The 26,639-nt window shown below is 50.2% G+C and overlaps 1 protein-coding gene across 2 annotated transcripts in view; it reads left to right on the top strand.

Moving 5' to 3' along the window:
* The window catches only part of TXNDC16 (thioredoxin domain containing 16), a 37,677-nt gene extending 14,172 nt beyond the window's left edge, over positions 1–23,505 (top strand). For both annotated transcript variants that reach the window (XM_053944636.1, XM_053944637.1), the window contains 11 exons: positions 291–351; positions 1,785–1,926; positions 2,635–2,781; positions 3,240–3,299; positions 9,660–9,828; positions 10,142–10,278; positions 14,746–14,830; positions 18,073–18,211; positions 18,746–18,906; positions 20,746–20,936; positions 21,896–23,505. In XM_053944636.1, the coding sequence (XP_053800611.1) occupies positions 291–351; positions 1,785–1,926; positions 2,635–2,781; positions 3,240–3,299; positions 9,660–9,828; positions 10,142–10,278; positions 14,746–14,830; positions 18,073–18,211; positions 18,746–18,906; positions 20,746–20,936; positions 21,896–22,176 (1,573 nt within the window). In that variant the 3' untranslated portion in view covers positions 22,177–23,505. The remainder of the gene's footprint in view (positions 1–290; positions 352–1,784; positions 1,927–2,634; positions 2,782–3,239; positions 3,300–9,659; positions 9,829–10,141; positions 10,279–14,745; positions 14,831–18,072; positions 18,212–18,745; positions 18,907–20,745; positions 20,937–21,895) is intronic.
* The last annotated feature ends 3,134 nt before the right edge of the window (positions 23,506–26,639 follow it).

Raw genomic sequence — 26,639 nt, 5'->3', positions numbered from 1 at the left:
GTGGTGTTTCTGAGCTGGGTTACCCCAACACCAGGATGACAGTCAGTGGACTCAATCACACTTGGATGAAAGGCAGTAAAGCCAGGCTATATCCTGTGACAGGGTGTTTCATATTTAAGGATTTGACCATAGCTGTATTAATTTGGAAGTGTTGCTGGTTTAGGGGTGGAAAAATACTCAGACTAAGAGAGATTTTGGAGAGGAAACTTAGCACTGGTAGAATTAGGGCAGAAAGAGGAGGGGTGACCTTCCAGGTTACACCATCTAATGTTGACTTTGTGTTTTGGAAGGGACCTCGTAGAGCTGAACGTTCTGCACCGGTCAAACGTCGCCCTCAAGACACCAGATGAGGTTGGGTGCTGGATTTCTTTATTGGACAACTCTTAGCTCTGGAGAGGGTGGTGGGATATTGCTCATCTCTGGGATTGATTTGACAGCATTCCCTGAAGCTCAAGGGGAGGTGTCTTTCCACAGAGAATTTGTGGATTTCCCATCCCTGGAAGTGTTCCAGACCATGTTGGACAGGGCTTGGAGCAACCTGGGATAGTGGAAGGTGTCCCTGCCCATGGCAGGGGATGGAACTGGGTGATCTTTAATGTCCCTTCCATGATTCCATGATTTGGGTGCTGCAGAGCCATTGTGCCTGCTGGGAAAGAGAAAACAGTGAGTTTATTTTGAGTGACATCTCCACTACCCCTTAAGGCAACACGAGGTTGTGAATTCCATCCAAGTGCAAATTCCCCAAAAGATTTGGACTTCTGAAGGCCTTAGGAAAGGTGTGAAAAGATGGGAGAGGGATTGAGTGTGAAACGAAGAGCAAACAACCAAAGGTCTGTGCTGAGCTTATGTAACCCAGTGCCTCTGGCAGTGAGCTGGGAGAGGGGCAGGGTGTGAGTTAAATGAGCTTGATCAAGATAAGTTAAACTCTGGAGGGACCTGACCCAGCTTGTGAGGCAGGCTGGAATTGGGTGCTGGCAGATGCCAGGGAACACACGATGCCCCAGATTATCTGAACTGTCCTACTGGTGATTTCAGGTGCAGGATCAGACCTGAGCATCCCCTGAGGGCTTCCCGTGGCTTGCTCAGAGATGTGCACGTTGGGTGGCTCTGGGAGGTGCCAGCACTTTGTCATTTCTCTCAGCTCCTGATGAACTTTCCATTTTCCCTCCAGTGCCTTTGTCTGAGCTGGTGCCAGGGCTGGTTCTAAGCTGACAAGGTCTCATTTCTGAGAAATCAATGTTGCTTTTTTGCTTCTTTCCATGGGTGGCCAGTCCCTGTACACTTGGGAACATTTCTCCTGGCTGAGCTCCATGAGATAAAGGATTTTTTTGTGCTGGTTTCCCAGGCTGTGATGGGCTCCTTGGACCCAGCCTGACCCCTCTAATGAGGGGACATCTAAGTGGCCCCTGTACTTCTCTGCTCTCCTTCCCTGCTTGGCCACTGGGATTTTTCCTGCAGTGCTGGATCTGAGTTAAGTTGCTGGGAGATGGGGCTGGTGTTCACTTTCACCACAGGATCCCTCATAGCCACATTTACTTACATAACCACTTTTCATTCCATTTACAAGAAAACATCAGTCTGGAGTGAGAAAAACTCATGCACAGGAGAAATTGGGTCAAAGAAGCATTACCCAGACACTCCCCTGTTTGGCAGCTTCAGGGATCTGTGACACATCCCAAAAATAAGGAGTTGGGAGATGGTGCCCCATCAGCCTGGAGTTTGGTCTGCAGACAAAATAAGCAGAGGGGAATGTTGTGCTCCCACTGATTTATTGTTTTCCTCAGGGAATGCCAATCCAATACCTGGTCTTGGAAGACACTGATGAAGTTATAACCCTGGTGGAAGATAAGAACAAGGTCAAACAAATCCAAGAGGATGAGCAGGAGGAGGAGGAAGATGAAGATGAGAAAGAGAATAACAATCAAGGTGTGCAATTAATCAAGTGAAAAGCTGATTGTCATCAGACAGAAGGTGCAGTCAGCATCAGACATGGCAAAGCATTAGAGAACACTTGCAAACCATCACAGTTACTTCATGGTGGCCACAAAGTGCCTCTTTCATTCTCTGAGGTCACTGGAATATGAGAGACAGGTCTGATTTTTAGTGGAAACACCAGAGAGAAAAATCAGAGCTGTTGGAGGAACAGTTGCTGTGTGAGGGACAGGAATGTGCTTGGATGCTCCAAAGGCATGGGGGGGGGGTTAAAGTGCTCCCAGCACTGTGTCCTCTACAAGCATCTGAAAATCATCCATCCCCTTGGAAGGGTTTGAGACACGTTTTTCTAAGAGCAGATCCAGACTTGCTTCCTCTAGGGAGAAAACTCTGGTTCCTGCAATGCAGAATTGGAAATGCATTTGTTCTCTGTGCAAAACTGGGGGTGTTTTCTTAAAAAAAAAAGGGGGCAGGATCCTAGAGGAGCTTAGAGTATTGTTCCAATCAAGGGCAGAGCTGGTGTGAGGTGGGATTGGGGCATTTCGGGGGGTTTGTCTGTGTGGCTGTGCCTCCTCTCCCCATACAAGATTTTACTCACTCCACATCTTTGCTGAGAGGTTCTGCATTACATAATCATGCACTGGGGTGGCCCAGGGAGCTGCAGTTCCCCCTGCCCTGGACACACCTGTGGATCCTTTGCAGATATTCAGGATGACCAGGTGGTGGAAGCAGTTTCCAGGGACAAGAAGAGAGAGCTGCCCCTGGAGCAGATCCTTGTCCTGACAGAGGAGAACTTCCACTCTTCCCTCTCAGAGGCTGCCAGGACAGTGGTGCTGTTTTATGCCAGCTGTGAGTATGAAATGTGGCCTGCCTGTCCCTTCTGTAACTTTGGGATGTTCTCTGTGCTTTCCATGATCCTGGAGAGATCCTGGAGACAAGTTTTGACCATTAATCTGTGCCACATTCTGTCTCATGGGCACTAATAACAATCAGATTAAATCAGTTCTTCTCACTGGCTGATAACAGCAGATATCAATCTGATATTAAGAGATTTTTAACCTACATTTTATAGGAAAAAATGTGGGACAAGAGGGGAAATTAATGTAGCATGGACTCATGGGTTGGCCTAGACATAGGCAGAGACATGAAGCATAAAGTTAAATTTTCCTTATTTATTTCAAATCTTCCAGAGCTTGAAGCACCTCAGGATGCAGAGATTGATAGTGTGACATTGTCAGGGAGCAAGGTGGGGCTGGCTGTCCCCTGGCTGTCCCTCAGGGCTGTGTTTCCCCTCTCCTGTGTTTCAGGGGAAGCTGTGTCCCTGGCAGTGCTGCGCTCTTACTCCGAGGTGGCCGCTCACCTGAAGGGTAAGGAACCTCAGGGCTCAGGGCTTCACCTGCTCCTCTTGGCAGGAGGAACCAAGACATGGGTGGTACCTCATTCCCTCACCTGGAGCACACTCATTTTTCCTCCTCAGACTCCTAAGGAAAGCCATATCCACACCAGGTTGTTGAGGAACACTCCTTCGTGTCTGATTTAGGGATCTTTGCAGAGTCTCTGCTCCCAGGGAAAAAAACACAGGATGGGAGGAAATGGCCTCAAGTTGCACCAGGAGAGGTTTAGGCTGGATATTAGGGAAAATTTCTTCATGCAAAGGGTTGTCCAGCCCTGGCACAACTGCCCAACCATTGGTGGAGTCCTCATCCCTGGAGGGATTTAAAAGCCTTGGGGACATGGGACAGTGGTGGCAGTGCTGGGGGAACAGTTGGACTCAGTGATCTTAGAGGGCTTTTCCAAGCAAAACAATTCCATGATTTTATGATCCTGGAAACATTCGAGGCAAAGTTGGATGGGGCTTGGGATAGTGGAAAGTCCAAATTCCTCTGTGATCGCATTTGCTGGGCACAGTGACTGCATCAGGGAGAATTTGGGAAGGGCCAGGGGGTGACACAGAGCAGCAAACAGCAGGAACTGTGACCTGGAACATGGAAACAGGGTCCTGCTTGTGCCCCTCAGGGCCCTGTCCTGCCCAGGCCCAGGAGATGCCCTACACAGCAGTGTGCTGGGTGGCACCTCAGCTCTGCTGGAAAAAGGAGCTGTGATTATCCCTGGCTTTGGAGGGAAACAGGACAGACAGGTGTGGGCAGGACAATGTCACATTTACAGGGATGGTGCCTCCAGGGCTTGCAGTCTGCCTCAGTTGTGGGAACTCTCACAGGTGGCCACAGAACTCCATAAATAACGCAGGGATGGTGAACAATCAGCAGCACTTAGAGACAGCACATCAGGGAACCTGGGAGCAAAGGCAGGAGGGAGGGATCCTTCAGGAGGGTCTGTGCAGTGTAAGCCCCACGTGCAGGCCTTCAACCCCATCCCACTCTGCTTTTTGGAGAGAGGTGGGTTCTTACATGGGCTGAATCTCTTCCAGAGGTGCCTCTTTTCTCCCCTTGGCTGCAGGGGACACTGAGGTGGCTTCATCCCACTGTGGCACAGTGGGGAAGTCACATGGATCTGGGCAAGAGCTATTCCAGCACCTCTGGAGGTGGCTGGTGCCTTCTCCTGGCACCATCATTTTTTTCTCTATCAAGGCTCATTTCTCCTGGTGCTGGCAGCCCCGTGGGATTGGGCACCGTGTCCTGCAGGATTCAGCAGTGGGGACATGAATGGAGTGTGCAGGGGACCCCACAGTTTTCTGGGAAGCAGCTGCAGTGGGAGTTGCTTACAAGAAGCTGTCCTGGGAATGCTGCAGGCAGTGCTGAGGGCTGGAGGAAAGCAGCTCTGCATTCATGGTCTGCATGAAGGGAAAGTCACCAGCAGCTTTGATCTGGACTGAAATCCCAGGAATAAACAGGAAGGGACAGGAGAGGTAGTGGTTGTTGTGGGGTTTCTTTTGGACTTCCCCAGCAGCCAGACCAGCTAAAGGAGCAACACAGGAGAGTCTGTGGGTAAAACCCAGCCTCTTCCCAACCCTTGGTGGGTTCTGCAGGGACAGGATTTCGCCATGTGTGTTCTGAATCACTTGATAACAATCTTGGGGCAGGGAAACAGCCACAGACAGATTCTCAGCAGAGATCATGAACTGCCTGGGATCAGGGCCTTTCCCCTGTGATCACTCAGGTCTCTCCAAAGACCCTCCAGGCCAGATGGAACGACTCCAGTCTGGTTTCCCTGCCATGACCTCGGAGCAGACACAGAACAGCTGCATTGGTGGATCTGGAGATCCTTTTTCCCTGCTGCTGAAGGAGTTTCAGGGAACTGGGAGATCCAGCTACCAGAGGAGCTGGAAAACCTCAGAGGATGCTGTTCCCTGGGCTCTCAGTGATGGCTGGATTAGGAAGAAGACCTCAAGCTGTGCAGGACTGAGAATAGAACTTGGGCTATGGCTTGGGGCACTCTCAGTTCCCCAGAAGCACTGCCTGCTCCAGGGTGGAGCTTCCTTCCCAAGGGCTGGGAATCCACAAGCAGCTGTCTGAGGAGTGAATCACCCATGCTGGAGGCACATTTTGAGTTGCAGAACCAGGTCTTGCTCCCCATGCCAATTCTTTGTGCAGAGTGGCACTGAGAACAGGCCACGTGTGATCAAACACACGGGAATGGAGGAGGCTGGAGGCTGCAGTGACCCCGTGAGTCATCCCATTCCAGATGCTCAGCAGATCCTCACCAAGTGAAGTTTCCAGCCCTCAAGTGTTTTCCATTTGCTGAGAGATCCAGTTTAGCAGGAGACAAAGAGGAGCATCTCTGCCTTGCTGAACTAAGCACGTTTTCTATCCTTGGAGCAAGAATTTTGAAGTCCCACTGGGGCTCACTGCTGCACCTCTGGTTTGCTTTTGCAAGATGGGAATTTTTGGAGGCAGCAGGGTTAAGAGCAGAGGTGAAGGTGAGACAGTGCTGAGCATTTCCTGGGTGGGTCATTGGCCTTTTTTTGCAAAGAAGAGAGGAAATCACTATCTAAGAAGAGCAATATATTGTGATGAAAAATGGTTCTGCTTCCCTCCTCTGTGCTTGTGGGGTCTTCTTGACCAGGGGCTTACAAAGACGGGGTGAAACTGCAGCTCAAAGGCAGGAAAATCAGCTGCATGATTTAGCAATTTATATCCATGGAGCCTAATGCTGGAGTGAAGGTTTCAGAGTTTATTGTGTGATGTTTTCCAGGTAGATGTTCCCATTCTGTATTGGATTCTTCCTCTGGAAGTGCAGCACTTTGTACATAACTTCTCTTTCATGTTGTGGCCTTTGGACCAGCTCTTCAAGTGAGCTGGTTTTTTAATACAATCATGGAATTGTTTAGGTTGGAAAAGCCTTCCAAGATCATCGAGTCCAACCATTCCCCCAGCACTGCCAAGGCCACCACTGTCCCATGTCCCCAAGTGCCACATCCACGCGGCTTTTAAATCCCTCCAGGGATGGAGACTCCACCACTGTCCTGGGCAGCTCTGCCAGGGCTGGACAACCCTTTGCATGAAGAAATTTTCCCTAATATCCAGCCTAAACCTCCCCTGGCCCAGCCTGAGGCCATTCCTTCTCCTCCTGTCCCTGTTCCTGGAGCAGAGCCCGACCCCCCCGGCTGTCCCCTCCTGTCAGGAGCTGTGCAGAGCCACAAGGTCCCCCCTGAGCCTCCTTTTCTCCAGGCTGAGCCCCTTCCCAGCTCCCTCAGCCTCTCCTGGAGCTCCAGACCCTTCCCCATCTCCATTCCTTTACCTGAACATGCTCATGCACTGTGCTAGTCCTGCCTTCCAAATAATTATAAGTTCAAATGATTATAAGTTCAAGGGATTCCTGGTTGTTCTTGTTCTCTATGGCATTGATGGTTTGTCTTTTCCTGGTTTTCTAAGACATCTAGGGCAGAGGTTCTTCCTGTTGCTGGGTTTAGTAGCACCTGAAACCACAGGGCAGGATTTTGTGTTCCTCTTTCACCTTTATTCCCACTCAGCAGTGACCACAGGGCTGGACAGTCCTTTGCTGAGTTACTCAGTTCCTGAAAGTTCTGCTTGTTCAGTCATAAATGAAATGGTGCAGGTTGGGGTGGGAGAGGGACCATCCTGTACCAGGTGTTTTTCAGGCCACATGGGGCTCCTTGAGAGCTCATGGTAGATAATTCCCTGACCTAATATCCAGATACTAAAATTCATCTTTGAAAGAGCTTCAAGCAGCCTCACAACTCGATTTTAACAGGACATCAAAGCCCCATTTCCATGGAATTATTTTCCAGAGTTGGGCAAGACACAAGATGATGTGGTAAGAGATGATGAGAACCAGCTCCACTGGATCAGAGGTGTAAATCTGAGGTCAGGCTTTCAGTTGGAGATCTTCTTGCAGAGTCTGGGAATGACACAAACCATTTCTGCTCTCGTGGAGTGTTTTGACAATTGCTGCCTGTCTGAGTGGATTTGTAGGCCCTTCACTTGTGCTGCTTCCTGCTTTTTCTGCACAAGGGTTTGACACAAGGCAGAACAGCAGCAAACTCCTCGTGTGAACTGCAGTGCAGAGCCTCAAATGAAGGGTGCAGAAAATGGTCCTGTGGGAGGCCAAGGATAGAGGGACAAGGAGTAGGAACTCATGCTGAGGTCACCTCTGCCTTCACCCCCTTTACAAAATCCTCATGGAATCCCAGAAGGGTTTGAGTTGGGAGGGACCTTAAAGCTCCATCTCATTCCACCCCTACCATGGGCAAGGACACCTTCCACCATCCCAGGCTGCTCCAAGCCCTGTCCAACCTGGCCTGGAACCCTCCCAGGGGGTTAGGGGGTCCACAGCTCCTCTGCACAACGTTTGTGCAACACTCAGCTGCGCTCAGTTCTCAGGAACTTGCTTTAACATTTGGTCAGCCCTCCCCACCTTGGCATGGGCTGCTGCTTGACCCTTCCCAGTGATCTCACTGCCCCTCAGAGCACCCCTGACGTGGTGTTGTTAGATTTTATTGTTTCTTTCTCGCTGGCAACTTCCAGGCAAAACTTGGTTGGGTTTTTCCTCAGGAGGGAAGTCTTCCAAACTGCTCCAGATTCTCATTTGCTTAAACCATTCCAAAAACGTGTTTCCCAGGCTGACTTGCTGGGCTCTCCAGAGGTTTCACCAGGACAGAAGAAGAGAATTTTCTTCCCATGGGCTGCAGATGCTGTTGAGTGCCCATCCCTTTCCTGCACTACTGGTGGTACATTTGCATCCTGCTTCTCCTCATGGAATGCTGCTGTCCTTACACTTTGCCCTTCATATTGCTTTCTGCCCCTCTAGGCTTGAGATCAAAACCAGATTGGATGTGTTTTGATCCATCAGCCAGGCCTTTAATGAAAATAGTGATGAGAATCAGACCCAGGACAGGGAGAGAAGAAAGCTTGGCTGGTTTCACTTGAGAAAACCTCATCATCTGCCCCAGCCCTGGTTTCTGGAGGATTCTTGGCCATGGTCTGCCTCCATGTGTGTACTTGTCTCTAGGTTTTATCCCATCTTTCCCATGCTGCTTTTGAGTCCTGTTCAGAGAAGGATTTGGGGAAGGAATGAAGATTTCTGAGATAGAGCATTCCTGCCATGGGCATGGACAGCTGCACACTGTCCTTGGTCAAGCCCCTGAGGCAGCTCAGGTGAGGCTGGAAGCCAAGGGAAGGGAAGGAGTGAAGCTGCTCAGGATTTAGGTCAGGCTTAGCCAAGGACCAACAGCAGCCTGTGCTGGGCTTCACTCAGCCCAAAGATGAAAGAAAGGCTGATAAGTTCCCTGGAAGTGTTCCAGGCCAGGCTGGACTGGGCTTGGAACAACCTGGGATAGTGGAAGGTGTCCCTGCCCATGGCAGGGGGTGGAATGGGATGGAGCTTTAAGGTCCCTTCCAACCCAAACATTCTGTGACTCCATGATTCCTTGCTGAAGGAAATGCTGGAGTTGTACAAATCTTGGGCTCGTAGAGAGCACTCAAGGAACCAACTTTTAATTTGTTTTATTTCTTACCAACCTCTTGAGTTTCTTGTGTTGGTGAGACCCATAAAAAGCCTTTCTGGGACATTTCCCAGGACCTACAGTTGGACTGACTGCTCTGTAATTCCCAAGTGCTCTTCCCTTCCCACTCTCTTACTTGTGAGATGACTTTCTTAAGGTCCTACAGATGTCTGCTCATGGATTGGGTGGGATCACAGAAAATCCTGAGTTGATCCTCAAGGATCATCAAGCCCAACTCCTGGCTCTCAGGATGGCTCTAAGAATCCCACCCTGTGCCTGAGGGCAGTGGATGGGAGCATCTCTCTTCCATCCCCTTTAACTGGTCCATGTGCATTTGGCTTCATGCTTGAGGCAGAACAGATATTTTTCAATATTGAACAGCTTAATAAATGAAAAAAACCTTGGCTGCATCCTCCTCCTCCATCATGCCAATCTTTATTTTCCCTCTTTCCTGTAAGTGAGTGTCTGCATTATTTCTTTCTCTTGGCCTTATTCCTGAGGTATTTCCATCACCTTTCCCTACTGCCCTTTGAGCTCCTGGACAGATGTCTCAGGAGTTTGTGGTGTTGCTTGGAGTTACCAGTCCAATGTGAATGTTTCTGGGAATGAGTGATTTCAGAAGGGAGATGGGCTGTGTTCAAAGGGATTGTGTATTTGGGGCTGGATTTTGGTAGATTTCTGTCAGCATAAATACAAAAATAGACAATCATATCCACTGAGCTAATAAAAAGCTCTCTTTTCCAACCAATTTATTGTTGTTTTTAGTTTTTTCATATCATTCATGAGTATTTCTTTTCCACTTTAGGAACCCCAGGGGTTTTGCTGTCCCGGGTGAACTGCTGGGACTGGCCTGGCCTTTGCTCCCAGGAGAATGTCACCCAGTTCCCCACCATCAGGATTTACAAGGAGGGACTGCAGCCAGTGACATATGGTGGCATGTGGGGAACCGAAGAGCTGAGCAGCTTCATCCTGCTGTGAGTGACAAATCCCCAGTGGGACATCTGCCACATCTTCTGTCACCATCCCTGTCTTTTTGCCTGAATTCCTTCTCTGTTATTTTTAGTGGAGCTCCCAAGGCTCTCAGTTTGGCTCAGGCTGTTCTCTCTCAGCTCCAGCACCTCTCTGGTGATAATTATCACCTTCCCAGATGGGTAATTTTTGTCTCTAATGAGGTGTCACACTTGTCCCATTGTGATGGGGCCTTGTTGGATTGAGGTTGCCCTGTTGTCTCTTCATCCCAAAAGCAGAGAAGACAACAGCCCAAGTTGTTTCTCTGCCTTTCCACAGGAGCCAAGTTTCCTGCCCGCTGAAGCTGGCCACGATGGATGAAGCAGAAGGATATTTAAGAGGGGAGTTTCCATCTGAGCTCTCATCCCACCACCACACCTCACTCCTGGGAGTTTTTAGCTCAGCCACCAGTGAAGGTTTGTTGGGATTGGTGTGTTAAGCACTCTCATTCCTGGTGGGACTGGGCAGCTTCCAGCTGTTGGAAGTTCACAACACAGCCTGCCTGGCACTGCCTTTTCCAGTTGTACAGTGAGAGGGGAGCAGGTGGTTCCAGGTGTGGGATTTCAGATCCATAGCCTGGCTCAGAGGACATTCAGCTGCCAGGTGGGTTTGCAACACCCACTGTGGGAGTAGAAACTTCCCAAGCCTGTTGTCCCTGTTGTACCTCCTGGCCCTTACCCCGAAGAGTTTGGCTCTGTCCTCTTTATGAGTCCCTTCAAAGTAGTTGTAGGCTGGCATTAAATTCCCTTTAAGCCTCTGGTTTAGCCCAGATCCATCAGCCTCTTCCTGGAGCCCATGTACAACATGTCCCAGAATATTCTTCCTTAAAAAAGCAGGAGATCCACTCTTGGATCTTGCTGATTTCTCCTGAAGGAGCAGTAGCCCCAGTTCTTGTAACACACAATCCAAAAACATTTATTTTTTTGTTTAAAACAGAACAGCAATAAGGTAAATATTTAAAAGAGAAGTTTCCTGCATCAGGAGGAATGAAATGTGAACAACTCAATGAAATCCACTTGTGGATTTTGGAATAGATGGACACAGAAATGCAATGTGTTACCAAGGGAGAGGGAGTAAAGCCAGTCTGGAGAGAGAACTTCAGGCAAATCACAGAATCATGGAATGGTTTTGGTGGGAAGGGACCTTAAAGCTCATCCCATTCCACCCCAGCCATGGGCAGGGACACCTTCCACTATCCCAGGTGGCTCCAAGCCCCATCCAACCTGGCCTGGGACACTTCCAGGGATCCAGGGGCAGCCACAGCTTCTCTGGGCACCCTGTGCCAGGGCCTCACAGTTGGGAGCTGAGATCTTCCCACCCCACAGGCTTTCAGTTGCCAGCTCCCCCTGGGAATTGCTGCCTTAAAAATAGGAGAACTTCCTGATCTTGCTTAAGATCAAACTTTCAGACTATTTTTCATTTAAAAGCTCCCTTGTGCTCTAAACTTTGGTTTAATGCAAACCAAGCTACTTTCTCACTTGAGAGGGTCCAGAGGGAAGAGGGAAGAACAAGACAGGATGCCTGGAACCAACTAGAAAACACTTGGGCTGTGTTCCCTGAGCCAGCTGACAGCCAATTCTCTGCCTTCCTCTGGAGATCTAACCTGGTAAATACAGCAGGAAATCCTACTGACCCCAAAAACCTTTTCATCCAGCCCAGAGAAGCTGTGGCTCCCTGGAAGTGTCCAAGGCCAAGGTGGACAGGGCTTGGATCACCCTGGGATGGTGGAAGGTGTCCCTGCCATGGCAGGGGTTTGGAACTGGATGGGTTTTGGGGTCCCTTCCAACTCAAACCATTCTGGGATTTTACAGAGTTGTTGTTCATTTCCTTCCATGCAGACAAGAGCCTTGGAGGTTTCCAGACAGCTTTTGTGGATGCTGTAGGGTTGCCTCTTCCCTCAGGGCACATTCCATCTGCAGTCCAGCATGGCATCCTCAGCCTGGGGTAACTCAGCCACAGGGAGGTGAAATCTGGGATGTCTTCTCCACCCACTTCCCGAGGGTGCTGGAACTGTGATGCAGAACAGCCTGAGGGAGCAGGAACCTGGAGGCAGCTGTTGTGGCATCAAGCCTTGCTGGAGTCAGGAGAACCACATTGTTCCTATTATCAACCTGCAGATTTATCTGGTATTCCTAATTATTTTCTCATGGCAGAATTCCTGCTCTAACCCCAAGCAGCAGTGAGTGGGGTCATTGTCATTTCTAGTGAACTGAAACAGAGCAATGTGATGTCCTGCTAAAATCATCCTGGATGTTTTCCAACCCTTACCCTCAGGACTACGTTAACAAGCCCTTTGTGGGGTCTGAGCTAAAAGAGGTCTGGTGGAAAAATCCTAAATAAAATTTACTTGGAAGAGGCGAATGTGTTATGAGGGCAATGAACGAGGTTTTCCTGGAAACTCAGAGAACTCTTAGGACAGAAATTTGGTTTTGATGCAGAAACTGGAAGCATCCTATGAAATAAAACTGTCCTACACCCTCAGGGATATTTGAAAATACTGAAATATTTGAACATATCCCTGAGCTCTGGTGCCTCACAGGGCTTGGCAGCATCAGTGGAAGCCAAGTGAGGAAGGCAGGAGAGATGCTACAGGAGCTGCTGTGCTGGAGAGCATGGTCAGAAGATGCCTCCTTCCAGAGGGATAAAGAGTGGGGCTCAGATCCTGCTTCCCAAAACTCTGCAGGGATTTTAGACCCTTCCTCATCTGGCAGCTTGAGTCCTTCTTGTTCCCAAAGCAGTGAAGTTGTGCTTGTGCAATTCAGGGCAGCTGGGATTCCAGCTCAAGGATTGTGCTGCAGAGCATGGGCAGCCCCCTCAGGGAATTAAAATCGTGCTTTCAGGGGGACAAATTTCCTAGGAAATATTTAAGTAGTTTTTTTTTGAAGTGCTTTCTGTCTGCAGTGGAGCTGTATGAATTTGTGGGGGGTTTGGGTATGAAGCAAAGAACCTGGAGAAATATGGGCTGGTGTGTGGCTCTGGGTCTAGTGCAGCCAGAAATAGGGGAGAATTTGGAAGTGTGATGGGGAGGGAGGACAAAATCAGGTCAAAGAATAAGCCTGGTATTGCTGGAGGTTGTCCTGACTTAGGAGGGAATTCCTGCAGCCAGGGCTGACCCAGGGCAGCACTTGAAGACAAGCTCATATCTCAAGTGAGGATTTAGGGCTTGGTGGAGGAACTTGAGATGGGAACTTTTCTTTCAGCACTGATAAAATCAAGTAGCCAAACACCAGAAGAGCTGGAAAGCAACATCCAAGAATGATTTCTCTGTAGCAGCTGGAAAGGGACTTTGGACAATGGCCTGGAGTGACAGGACACAGGGAATGGCTTCCCACTGACAAAGGGCAGGGATGGATGGGAGACTGGGAAGGAATTCCTGGCTGTGAGAGTGCTGAGGCCCTGGCACAGGATGCCCAGCTGTGGCTGCCCCTGGATCCCTGGAAGTGTCCCAGACAAAGTTGGACAGGGCTTGGAGCAGCCTGGGACAGTGGAAGGTGTCCCTGCCCATGGCAGGGGTGGCACTGGATGGGATTTAATGTCCCTTCCGACCCAGCCCATTCAGAGATTCTATGATAATGACTGAGCCCTCAATGAGCCACTCCTTAAGGAACTCCTTCCATTTAAAAAGGAAAACAGTTTAAACGAAAGTTTATGGGCCACGTGGGAAACAGTGGAAAATACAGCTTTGAGTGTGACTGCAAAACAGGAATTAAAGAACCAAAAAGGGACCAATTGTGAGGCAGCTCCATCTATTGAGCTCTGAGTCACTGCTCCCAGGGGCTTGGGCTGGCCAGCTGTGCTGTGACAGTGAACGTCCTGAGGAACAGTCCCTGGTGTGGGACAGCAATTTTTATCATGGCTGTATCTGAGATACCCCCTTAATTCTCAGGAGAAGCCTGGCTTCTCCAAAGAGGGAGATCTCTCCCTCTCCTTGGGTCAGAAGAGCTGTTTTTGTTGCTTTCAGTTGCTCAGTGCAGAGGAGGAGGGGGGTGGTGGTGTTGAAATCCTCCTCCCTGTTCTCACCCCACCTTTGGCAGCAGCTGTCTGGAGCTCTGATCTCTGCATTTCACAAGCTCCCTGCCGTGCCTTGCATGTTCCCACAAAGCTTGGCTTTCCATGGATCCACTGCCTGAAACCACAGCCAGGCTGGACAAGGCTTGGAGCAACCTGGTCTGATGGAAGGTGTCCCTACCCGTGGCACGGGGTGGAACAAGATGAGCTTAAGGTCTTTTCCAACCTAAATCATTCTGGAAGTCTGTGAAATTGGAGGGTTTTTTTATAAGGGAATAAAGCAGCTCTGCAGTCAGCTTTGTTTTGGAGCTGTGTTCTCAGTCTCAGCTGTGATCAAGAGAGCCCAGCCTGGTTTTTCCCTATCCTGTAACAGCCCCAGTCTGCTGGGAAGAGCTGGATAAACCAAGAGACACTTGAGGGAAAGGTTGGTTTATCTCCAGGCTCTTAGCCCTACTCCAGTAAAGCCATCATCCATCATTTCTCAAAGGTCACTGGGATTTATAAGATTTCTGTTTAGACTTATAATTGGTCTCCTGTTTCCAAGAACGCTTACAGACTGTAAGTCCTTAAAGACATTTCATTTTCCAGCAGTGCCTCTGTCCTGCAGATCATGGAGGCTCAGTGCTGGTGGCTGAAGAGCAAACACTGTTCTCATAATGGGAATTTTCCCCTAATCCTTGCTCTCTGCCTGCTCCTCCTCCCATGGCCTGCAGCCCTGAGCTGCAGTAATTTCTTGGGAGCCTCTAATCCTGGTTTAGTTCCTGAAAGTCTGCTCTGGCAGGATGTTATGTGTGCAGGCATCGATCAGGTTTCCAGGAAAAAACCTCAACGCTTCTCTTCTTATTGTTTATTCTTGTGTCTTTGTCTTTTTCCAGCCAGAGAAGCTTTTGAAGAGGCAGGAAACATCCTAAGTGGCCACGTAAGGATGGGGATGTATTTTGAAGATGATGCCTTGGCTTTGTAAGTGGTTTCTCTTTTTCTTTGGGAAGAATTCAAGCTGATCTGCACTTAGTGAAAGGCAGTGCCTGGAGCAAGTGTCAGTGTGCTAAGGGACAGCTACAAGTGACTTTTTCCTGCAGGGAGAGGGGTCAGGACTCATCCAAAGGGAATTGTCACCTTGGCTCTGCCACTGGTTCTCAGCCTGTCCTTCCTGCTGTTCATATTCCCTTTCATTTTCAGTCCTTCAGCCCCCATGGATGTGGTGGTGTTCCTCACACAAACAGGAGCGAACCTTTCTGAAAATAAATCCACCATCAGTGTGTGAGGGAGGAAAAGTCCTGCCTTTCTCTTTCCATGAGGAAAAAATGATGGATGGCCACTGCAGTGCCTTCCCTTGCTCTGGTGGTTGCCCCCAGTTGCCAAGAACAGGCAGAAAAGAAGCTGCTTGTGGCTATTTGGGCTGGGAGTGGAGTGGACGTTGAGTCTGGGTGCTGGAAAAGGCTTTGGAAGCTGGGAAATCAATGTTGTCTTGCCATGGAGCTGCATTCCTGGTGGAATTGCATCCCTGACTTTAAGCCAAGTGGGAGCTAATAGGATCTTACCTGTGTCATTAAGACTCCAGCAAGGGACAAAATCCTTTGGGTTGGAGTGTGAGAGGTCCTTCAGTGCCTAGAAAGGCAGCTGGATCCAGGGGGAATCTCCAGCTTGCCCTGGCATCTCATTTCCATCAGGAATGAGCTATCAAGGCAGAGTTCAAAATCCCAGGAGGTCCTTGGCCTGTTTTCCAGGTGTGGGTTTAACAGCCTGCAGTGCAGCAGGGAATTATTTTCATTAGTTCCTCAGAGGTGTGATGCATTCCTGATGAGACACGGATGTTTCTGTGGTGAGCACAGAGAATAAAAATGCAAATACCTTGGGAATACATCTCTGTTAACCAAACTGCTCCAGGCATCAGTTAAGACTTCTCTTCCCTGAGGATTTCAGCCCAGCTGAAATAGAAGGAAAAAAAAAGCAGAGGACAGGGTGATATCTCAAGGTACCAGCAGAAGAAACCTTTGTTCTCTCAGAGTCGACACATGCAAGAATCCACCTCCCTGCTCCTGGAGTCTGCAGCCTGCTTCTGTTTAGCAGGAATATTTAGTGCAGTTTATATTGATAGTCCTTCTGCCAAATTTGGATTTTGGCTGTGATTTGTGGGTGAAGCTACTGTAGCTGATGGACTTCAACTGTAAGCAGAAAGTAAACACTTACAGGAATTCCTTATGCAAGAGCCAGGCTCACTTCCCTTCTTCAGAAAATGAAAAGCCATTCTTGAGCTCAGTGCCCAAGGAGAAAATATTTATGACTACTATGGGAAGCTGATTCCCCTTTTGTGCATTCTGTAGACGTTTTCCAGATTAAAAACAGCTACAGGATACACAAAGGTTGTTGTGAGCAAAGCTGTTTGCTCAGCAGGCACCTGCTGGGCTGGTCACTAATGAAGGGGAAAAAGGCATTGAGGAAGAAATGCTTTGCATGAGGTCGTTATTTATTTCCACTTTGATGTCAGAGATTCCTGCCAAGTATTTGTTTGCAGATGGTTTTGATTGAAATGCAAGACTTGTGTTACCCACTGAATGGTCCTGCTGTATAAATAGAAAGCTGTGGTGAGCAACAGCACAATCCCTCAGCACCAGGAAGAGGAGAAGGGATTTCAGGACAGAGTGTAGCTGGGGAATTTGGTGATTTTCTGACAGTATATAAGATATTTCCTTATAGAATCATAGAGTAGAACCCCAGAATGGTTTAGATTGGAAGAAATCTTAAAGCCCATCCAGTTCCACCCCCTGCCATGGGCAGGGACACCTTCCACTATCCCAGGTTGCTCCAAGCCCTGTCCAGCCTGGCCTTGGACATTTCCAGGAATCCAGGGGCAGCTTCTCTTGAATCCTCTTCCAGTGCCTCACCCCCTCACAGATGTTTATCAAAGGCTGCTGAACAAGGTGATGTATTTTAGATACAGGGAACAAGAGTCCTCACTCCTCTGAGCCATGACAAGGCCAAAGAATCTCCTTAAATCCTATAGAAGTTTAATAAGTTCAAAATCCCCAAATTAAAATTTTTTAGGGTTTTGCCAGACTTAATCAACTGTAAATACATCAGCTCACGGTGAGGTTTGCAGTGGTTGTGTTTAGTCCCAGACAGATAAATGCTGTGATGGAAGATGGGACAGGCCTCCATAAGAGTAGGACACCATGGAGATGAATTATCTGCAGTTCCATCCACTTTTGATGACCTAAAGAAATTCCTCCCTGTGAGGGTGGGGAGGCCCTGGCACAGGGTGTCCAGAGAAGCTGTGGCTGCCCCTGGATCCCTGGAAGTGTCCAAGGACAGGTTGGACAGGTCTAAACTGGGACAGTAGAAAGTATCCCTGCCCATGGCAGTGGAGTGGAACTGGCTGAGCTTTAAGGTCCCTTCCAACCCAAGCCATTCTGGGATTCTTTGATGTCACAGCCTTTGAAAAATTGCCAGGAGCCTTTGAAAAAGTAATCAGACGTGACCCCAAAAACTGCACAGGCAGCTGATTTCCCCTGTCACACCCTTCCTCTGTGCAGTGCCATCTGGAGCCTCCAGGGCTGAAGTTCCTCAAACTTCCAAAAAATTGCTGTCCTGGCTTGGTGTCCCCCCTGCCCTTTCTTTGCTCAGACTTCTCCTATTTTTGCTTTTCCCACTTTCTCAGCTTTTCTTTGAGTACCTTGAACGCTCTTGCCAGAAGGGCATTGTGAAACAAAGGATCATCTGACTACTCCACCAAGAGTTGTGTGGGTGCAGCCTGAGTGTGTTGCTCCAGTGTGGGGCTTGGACTTCACCAGCATTTTTGGGTTTCTTCACTGAGACAAAAACTGGATCTCCTGGAGGTTGTTTTGTGTGGGTTGTGTCCCTTGGATGGAATCTGAGACCTCTGTTTGCCTTGGCTGGGGAGGCAGAGTGAAGCCCTGGGTGGGTTTTTCCGTCACCCAACCATAGGTGTGAAAATGAAGGGGAAGTAGGAATAAAATCCCAGAATCCCAGGATGGTTTGTGTTGGAAGGGACCTTAAAGCTCATCCCATTCCACCCATACCATGGGCAGGGACACCTTCCGCCATCCCAGGCTGCTCCAAGCCCCATCCAACCTGGCCTGGGACACTTCCAGGGATGGGACATGTCTCCAGGAGGATGCCAGCTCTGTGTGCAGCACATTTGGGGTGTGTCCAACCCCCCTGTGCCCATCCCTCTTTTTCAGATCCCGAAAATACTCCGTGTCCCCCCCTGCCCTCCTCCTGGCCCGGAGCGGTGGCCGGAGCGTGGAAGGCATCGCTCTGTCCAAACACAGCGTGCAGGACATGGTGCAGATGATCAGATATGAACTGCTGGACATTTTTGTGAGTAAAAATAAAATCAAAATGTCCTTTTTCCATTGCAGTCATTTGCAGAGCCCTGATTATAGCGTGGAGTTCTGCGGAACGGCTGTGTCCGCTTGTTATTTTTATCGTGCCGAGTTTGTTTTTAAATTTTACGACTTGGAGCAGGGAGTCTGTACAGAAATCTACTCTTTGCTGTGTGGTCTTGGAGCAGGAGACCCTGGAGTTGAGGGACTGGCCTCAGAGTCACTCACCTGCTAGTTGTCACAGTTATTATTGGGTCTATTCCCTATTCCCAGGGTTTTTTCCATGTGCCTTTTGGCTCACATCCCCATCTCCAAGCTCACAGCTGCTCCCACAGACTTGGTGCACTTGGGTTGGGCAAAGACATCCCCAAGTGCACCAGAATCCCAGCCCTCTTCCTGTTTCCCACATTCCACACAGAGCCTGCAGCCTTGCTTAGCCCCTACACCCTCATATAAGAGCAGAAATTGGAATTTTCTCCTGTTTTCTCCTCCCCATAACCCCCAATTTCTTGTTTGTGACGTCCTGCAGCCAGAAATCACCGTGCCAAATCTGCCCCAGTACTTGCAGCTCGGAAAGCCCTTCCTCATCCTGTTCAGTGCTGGTGACATCAGTCAGGTGGAAAGCAGGGAAATGCTGAAGCTGGCAAAAGGAAGACCCCAGCAGGCGTTTGTGGCTTGCTGGTTGAACCTGTGAGTGTTTGAAAATCTCTTCTTTCCATTAACTCGCTCTGAGCCTTGCAGGAAAAAAAAAAAACAAACCAAAAAAACCTGAGGCTGCAATTACTGAGAACATGAGCTGGTAATGTGAATATTGGGTCTGAAATCATCAGGAGTTGGGAGGTCAAACCATTGAGCAATGGTTCACTCAGTGTTCTGGGCAACTGCAAAAATTGCCTAACAAAGTAAAATTAGTAAATTTTTAATTGATTGCAGAAATCATTTTCAATAGAGGAAAATGTTCTCCAGTGCTTGTTGTAGCTTGACGCTGGGTCTGGTGTTATTTGCATTTTTGTTGGGATGGAATGAAGTGCATATGGGAAGAAAAAAAAAAGGGAAACTTGCCCTCCTGGAATGTCTTATGGTGATTTTCCACCAGCAATTAGAGGGAATGACTGGTCATTGACTGGGGAAAGAAAGTTTTCATAAGAAGGTTCAACCAGAAGCCCCATAAATTCAACTTTAAAAATACTCAAGCAACAAAATTAATTTAAGACCTAAGAAATAGAAAATTGTAGGAAAGGGTTTTTTTGTTTTTTTTTTTTTTTTTCCCATCCTCCTCTTCTTAGTTGCATTTTGAATTTTTGGCCTCTGTTTGTTTTGCCCAAGCCCAGAGAAACTTCAGTGGCTTAATCATAACGAGCTTTGAAGTCTGGGAAGCGCCGTCCAGCGTGGGCTGGAGTTTAGCTGAGGGGGAAAATGCACATGTGCTCAGAGAGAAGGGGATTGGGCTGCCAGTAATGCACCAGAAACAAGAGCCCTGGAACTTCCCCACCTACACATCTGCCTTTGCTCTGCCTTCCTGAGACACAAAAAGCCTTCCTGTGCCAGAGCAAAATGGCACTGCCACAAAACAGGGCAGAACCCCAGAAGGGTTTGGGGTGGAAGGGACCTTAAAGATCATCTCATTCCAACCCCTGCCATGCCCAGGGACACCTTCCACTGTCCAGGATATCCCATCCAACCTGGCCTTGGACACATCCAGGGATCCAGGGGCAGCCACAGCTTCTCTGGGCACCCTGTGCCAGGGCCTCCCCACCCTCACAGGGAAGAATTCCTTCCCAATATCCCATCCATCCCTGCCCTCTGGCACTGGGAAGGCACTCCCTGTGTCCTGTCACTTCATGTCCTTTTCAAAAGTCCCTCATCCTGGAAAGAAGCCCTCATTCCCAGGGCAAGAGCCAGCTCAGACCTGAAGCCTTATAATAGTTCTGGAGTGTCTCAGCACCTCTGTGGGCTTGCTGTCCCTCTGTCTCAATGTCCTGTTTCCACTCTCTGTGTCACCTGAGCAATTTGCCTTTCCATCCCTGTGGAGCTGCAGTGGCAGCAGCTGGGCTGGAAGGGGCTGGCAGCTGTCCCTGCAGACAGGGTTTGACCCTGGGGGGCTGCAGGACCTGTCCCACTCTTCTCCCACCTGTTCTTAGAACCTTAAGGTGGAAAACATCTCCCACCTTCCTACAGAGTTTGTCCTGCTCAAGGATTTCTTCACACATCCAGGCTGTTGTCTGCTCTCTCTCCATTGGATCCTAACAGGTTCCTTAAGCACCAGGCTCATTTACAGTGCTTAGAATCAGAGAATCCTGGAATGCTTTGGGTTGGAAAGGACCTGAAAGCCCATCCTTGGCCAGGGACACCTTCCACAGTCCCAGGTTGCTCCGAGCCCAGTCCAACCTGGCTTTGAACACTTCCAGGGGTGATGCTTCTGCCATCCCACCAAACTGTGCTTGCTGGATGCGACCCAATGGCTTTGGTGGTTTTTTTTGCCTCTCAGTCCTGTTGTGCTGCCAAACCTGAATCTCCTCTTCCCAACAGGAAGAAGACTCCAGTGGGATATGGAATCCTGAGGACTTACTTTTCCACCACTCCTCCCTTGCCCGTTCTCCTCTGGGTGAACCTCCATGCCGGGGGTCAGGTGTTCAAGTTCCCCTCAGAGCAGTCCATCACTGAGAAGAACATCTTGTCGTGGCTGGAGAAGCTCCAAGCAGGACTGGAGATTCCCAGCAGTAAGTGGACACAGGTTTATAACGTTCCCAAGCACACACTGTGAGCTCCAGTGTGTTTATGAGAAGATACTACGTGCAATAAATTGTCTGCCCTGGAATTTAATGATGGAAAAACCAGCTCTGCTTGTTAGAGCTGCAGAAGTACAAATAGTCCAGCCAAGAGAGAATGCCCACACTCACAAGTTTGCTTTGGGACTGTTTAATGCTCAGAGCCAAACGCGGATAGTTTGGAACCAACATCTTTTCCCTGTGATAATCCCTAAATCTGGCTGTGTTTTCCCATTCCCAACTGCAGCTTGCTAATAAAAAACCTCCCAGCTGACAGTGTAAGAAGTAGCTGCTCTTTAGGCACCTTCCTGCATTTCTTTTGGGATGGGAAAGGGTGAGGAAGCTGGTGTTTAACTGGGGTCTTTAGGACATAAAGGGTTGGCTTGTGCTGTGAAGCTTTTCACTGCATCCCTCCTGTCTTGGTCAGCCTGATGAGGCTTTGGAGGAAGCCAGCATGGATCTGTCTTGCTTAAGAGAGCTGGAGAGGGATTAGGACAAGGGATGGAGAGACAGGACATGGGGAATGGCTGCCAGAGGGCAGGGATGGATGGGATACTGGGATGGAATTCCTGGCTGGGAGGGTGGGCAGGCCCTGGCACAGGGTGCCCAGAGCAGCTGTGGCTGCCCCTGGATCCCTGGCAGTGCCCAAGGCCAGGCTGGACAGGACTTGGAGCACCCTGGGATAGTGGAAGGTGTCCCTGCCCATGGCAGGGGTTGGAATGATGTGATCTTTAAGGGTCCCTTCCCACCCAGATTGTTCTGTGGTTCTATGATCTTTCATAAAATATTTTAAATGTTGTATTCATTAGAAAGGGGGCGGGGGGGGGGGGAAGCCATAATTCCTCAGGGAAATATCCATGGAGATGGGGCATAACTCTTCACTGCTAACTGGGACTGTCTTTGCTGCTCAGGTACCTTGTCTGAGGAAGACTGGAAGCCACCACTCCCTGCCTACGACTTCCTCCAGATGATGGAGCCATCCGTGCCTGAGCTGTCCCCCCAGCCTGGGGACACACCAGCACAGCCCAAAAGCCCCGGAGGGGACCCTGCCGGAGGGGACACTGCCAGCCGGGAGGAGCCAGCCCAGGAGAGCCCAGCAGAGGAAGTTGGTTCCCCTGGGAGGGGCCTGCGGGGGACGGCCCCGAGGCTGGCAGCGAGGGACAAGCAGGGCAAGAGGCACAGCGAGCTCTGAGAGCTGGGGTGGGGGGAAGGTGTGCGACTGCCCTGGAAAGCCTGGCACTTCCCCAGCCTTTCCTCCAAGGAGAGAAGAGGTTTCAGCTGTCAAGGAATGGTGAAAGGAAAGGCCACTCCCTGCTGCTGAGTGCTGGGGGCTTCTGAAGCCAGGGACGTGTCTGTACATCCCACTTGTTGTTCCCTGGCTGCTGTTGGGAGCTCATCAAGCAACAAGTTACACTGGAAAAGACAATTCAGCCCTGCTCTGTAGATTCCCCAAGTCTCAGAGTCACTTCAGTTGCCCCTGAGCAGGAAGGGGTGAGTGATTCCAAGATAAAAAGCCCATTTCTCTCCTCCCTAGCTGCAGGAGAAGCTCTACTGATGTGTGACAGAAAATCCTGCAATTCCATCGGCATTGGAACCATGTGGAGCCAGCATTCCACCACTCCAGGGCTGCTCCAACCAGCCCCCAGCTGTGTTTACACCTGACTTGTGACCCAAATTCATGAGCGTGCTCATCCTCGCAGGGGGAGAAGAGGAGGATCTCGTCAAAGCAGATTTATTCCAGGGGCCAGAGCTCAGGTCACACAACAGTCCTGAATAGCTGGGACAAAACTCTGCCAGCAAATCCCCAGGGTGGGCAGGTTGGGAGGTGGCTTTCCTCACTGCTGGCATTTTCTTGGTCACAAGCCCAGGGGACTATTTGCAGCCTCGATTTGTCTTTGCTCTCGGTGACAGCAGCGAGGTTGGTGCCTCCTGTGCTGGGAGCGGTGCAGGGAGCAAGGTCTGTGGAAAGCTGAGTGCTGTGGAAGAGGGGAGGGTGATGAAGGGCAAGGCTGGACCCTTCCAAGGTGGGGTGGAGCTGCTTCACATCCAAAACTTAAGTGGAGAGATGCAAAAGCTGGGGAAGTGGATTTCCAGCCTCTGCACATCTCCTGGGGACAAGAAATGGCAGGAGGTTGAAAGCAGATGGTCTTTAAAGTCCCTTGCAACCCAAACCATTCTAGGATTCCGTGACCATCCCTTCAATGAACATCTCCCTTCCACAGCACTGCTGAGATGTGCTGGGAGAGTCAGATCCTCTTCCAATCCTTAGGGCTCTGAAACTACTGGGAAGAGGAAAAAATCCTGGTAAGGGACTGCTGAGAGCATTGCAAACTCAGTATTTCTCATCCTGCAAGCAGCACACGTGGCTGTGAGTCTTTTGAAATACCCAGAAATAGATTATTAGTCCTGGGCTGTCCTGGAAACCCTTAATTGAGAGAGACCATTTTTGGACTGAGTGACAGGCTTTGAGCCAAAATGTATGTATTTAAAGGAATAAAGTGCAGCCTGCTGATCAAAGGCATTATTCCCAAGGGAAGGGTGTGAGCAGATCCTTCGTGTGTTCCCGTCATTCTTCTGCTCCATAAGGTCCTTACGCTGCTGATTTCCATGAACTGAACACTGTTCATTTCCCATGCCGTCCCTGATCATCAGCATCAAATCCCAGAATGGGTTGGCATGGAAGGGACCTTAAATCCCATCCCATCCCACCCCTGCCATGTGCAGGGACACCTTCCACCATCCCAGGTTGCTCCAAGCCCCATCCAAGCTAGCCTGGAACAATTCCAGGGATCCAGGGGCAGTCACAGCTTCTCTGGGCACCCTGTGCCAGGGCCTCCCCACCCTCACAGCTAGGAATTTCTTCCAATTATCCCATCTAACCCTCCCCACTGGCAGTTTGAAGTGCAATAATTGGGTTTTTCATTGCATCTTAAATAAACTCCATCTCCAGTAGGCTCCTCTGCATCTGTTTTGGGTGGTGGGAGCAGGGGGCCTCAGCAGCAGGATCCTTTCCTTCCCCAGGGTTTGTGGAAAACGAGGAGCATTCCCACGTCCCTGCTCTTATCCACGTGTCCCTTTCCAGGCACAGCCCTTCTCCGGAGCAGGACTGGGGCAGGAGTTTGTCAGTAGGGGTCAGTGCCACATCTCCGTTGTGGCTCTGCAAATCCCTGCCTCTCCCAGTGCTGCTGGATTGAGGCTGGAGCGACACCACTGGAGCGCTGGAGGTCAGGAGCAGCTTCCCAGTGGGATCCTGAGGGGCTGAGCCTGGATAGTCCCAGCTCTGCTGGCTTCATCCCCAACATCACCAGTGGGATCCATCAGCTCCAGCCTCCCAGGCTGGGCTGGGATGCCCAGAGCCCTGAGCTGAGTCCACCTTGCAGGTGCCAGCACAGAAACTTGGGGAGGGATGTGCTTATCCATGTCCCATCACTGCCAGAATCCAGCTGGACTGCCAGCTCTGGTTTTGCCAGCTCTGGATTCAGATCATGGTCCTGGACCACATCAGGTGGCTTGGAGTTTTTTGGGGTTTTATTTCTCAACACAAAATGTCTTTTCCACTGTGTAGCCCAAACAGGCACTCGGGGAAATCCATGGAGGCAGAAATGTGCCAGGTTATGTATGGACAGGGGGAAAATGTTAGGGATACTGAGGGCAGATTGATGGGGGTCTGCATCCCAAAATTTCCTCATCCTCTAGAGCAAATGCTCCAGCACCTGGCTGTTTCCAACATCTCTGGCTCTGGGGACAAAGCAGGGCGGAAAGAAACACTCAGGGTGTTTATGGAATCAGAGCCACAGAGTGGTTTGGGCTGAAAGGGACCTTTAAAGGGCATCCAGTCCAAGCCTGCCATGGGCAGGGACACCTTCCACTGGACAAGGCTGCTCTGATTCCCATCCAGCATGGCCTGGAATTCCAGCCTTGGGTGAGAAGTGAGGCAGAGGAGGCAGAGCTTGTGTTCTGGGGGACAACTGTGAGAGACAGTGATTCCCAGGAGGCTGGAGGAGCAGGATCTGTTCTGTCCCAGGAGGCTGGAGGAGAGGGATCTATCCTGTCCCAGGAGGATAGAGGAGAGGGATCTGTTCTGTCCCAGGAGGATGGAAGAGAGGGATCTGTTCTGTCCCAGGAGGCTGGATGAGCAGGATCTGTCCTGTCCCAGGAGGCTGAAGGAGCAGGATCTGTCTTGTCCCAGGAGGATGGAGGAGAGGGATCTGTTCTGTCCCAGGAGGATGGAGGAGAGGGATCTGTCCTGTCCCAGGAGGATGGAGGAGCAGGGTCTGTCCTGTCCCAGGAGGCTGGAGAAGAGGAATCTGTTCTGTCCCAGGAGGATGGAGGGGAGGGATCTGTCCTGTCCCAGGAGGCTGGAGGAGAGGGATCTGTCCTGTCCCAGGAGGATGGAGGAGCAGGGTCTGTCCTTCACACAGAAGCCAGCAGGGTCTGCATGCTCATCAACCTCCCTATGTCAATGCTGCTGCTCCAGTGAGGTGAGATCACCAGGGACTGATGTTATCAGCTCTCTCTTCAGCCATGTAACAATAAAAGTCATGTTTGGATAAACAACAGCTCTGCCTCCCTCGGGGGTGCAGGCTCAGCTGAAGATTTTGTGGCTGATACAGATCAAGTGCAGCTTCAAACCACTCTTCTTCTGGTGGGACTTCATTTCAGCAGATATTTGGATGTGCTTCAGGAGCCTTTCAAGGGGTGTTTAAATTATCAGAAGATAAAACAAAGATACACACACACACACACACACACACAAAAAAGGATTATGTGCTTGTCCTGAAAGCAAAACAATTTATTGTCCAAAACAACAGGAAATTCTCCATGAACTCCTTGTTGGCCCCTTCCAGATCTGGATATTCTGTGATTCTCTGATCTGTCCCCATCCTTAAGGAATCCCACAAAGGCAGGCTGGCAGCAGTGCTCACTCCAGGGCAGAGGGAATATTTAAAGTGTCTGTTGTGTTTTCCATGTTTAAAAGCTTTCAGAGGAAGTGGTCTCAAAACCGTGGGACATTGGAAGCAGTCATGGCATTCTTTCCAGGTTTTCCACCCTTTGAGCAGAACCAGGGTGGTGAGAGACAAGCCCTTGTCTTGGAATGTGGGTTTTCCAAATTGGCTGAGAATTTCCAAATTCCCAGCCCATCCTGGACCACTGATGGGCAGCCACAGTCCCTCCTGGGGAGCCTCATTCCATGGCTCTGGTCTGGGATGGCAGCTGCAGGATGGCAGAAGAGGTGGCTGCAGCAGGGAGGAGGCAGGACAGGACGTGATCCCCAGGAGGGAGATGCTGCCAGGCAGGAGCAGGGCCACGGGAAGGACAGATCTGCCTGGACAGATTCCAGCAGGATGTGGAGCAGGACAAGACCTGGTGAGCTGGCTCATGTCCCCTGGGCTCATCGGTGCCTGGGGCTGGGTGGGGACAGTGAGAACCAGTCCCTCCATCCCATCTGGTGGCTCAGCCTGGCAGAGATGCTTTCCCTGCGGGGCAGGTTCCTCTCCAGCGATCCCTGCCCTGGAGCTCCCGCCCCTGCCGCAGGGCCCTGTGTCCGGGAATGTTTGTCCGCAGTTGCCGGGTGAGGCTGGGCTGCTGCCGAGGGTGTCTGGAATAGCCTCCTCCAGACCCCAGCCCACCCCTGGGGACATCCAGGGTGATGCA

This window comes from Vidua chalybeata, chromosome 6 (assembly GCF_026979565.1).
Source record: "Vidua chalybeata isolate OUT-0048 chromosome 6, bVidCha1 merged haplotype, whole genome shotgun sequence".
NCBI lineage: Eukaryota > Metazoa > Chordata > Aves > Passeriformes > Viduidae > Vidua > Vidua chalybeata.
This window is presented reverse-complemented; position numbering and strand designations above follow the sequence as displayed.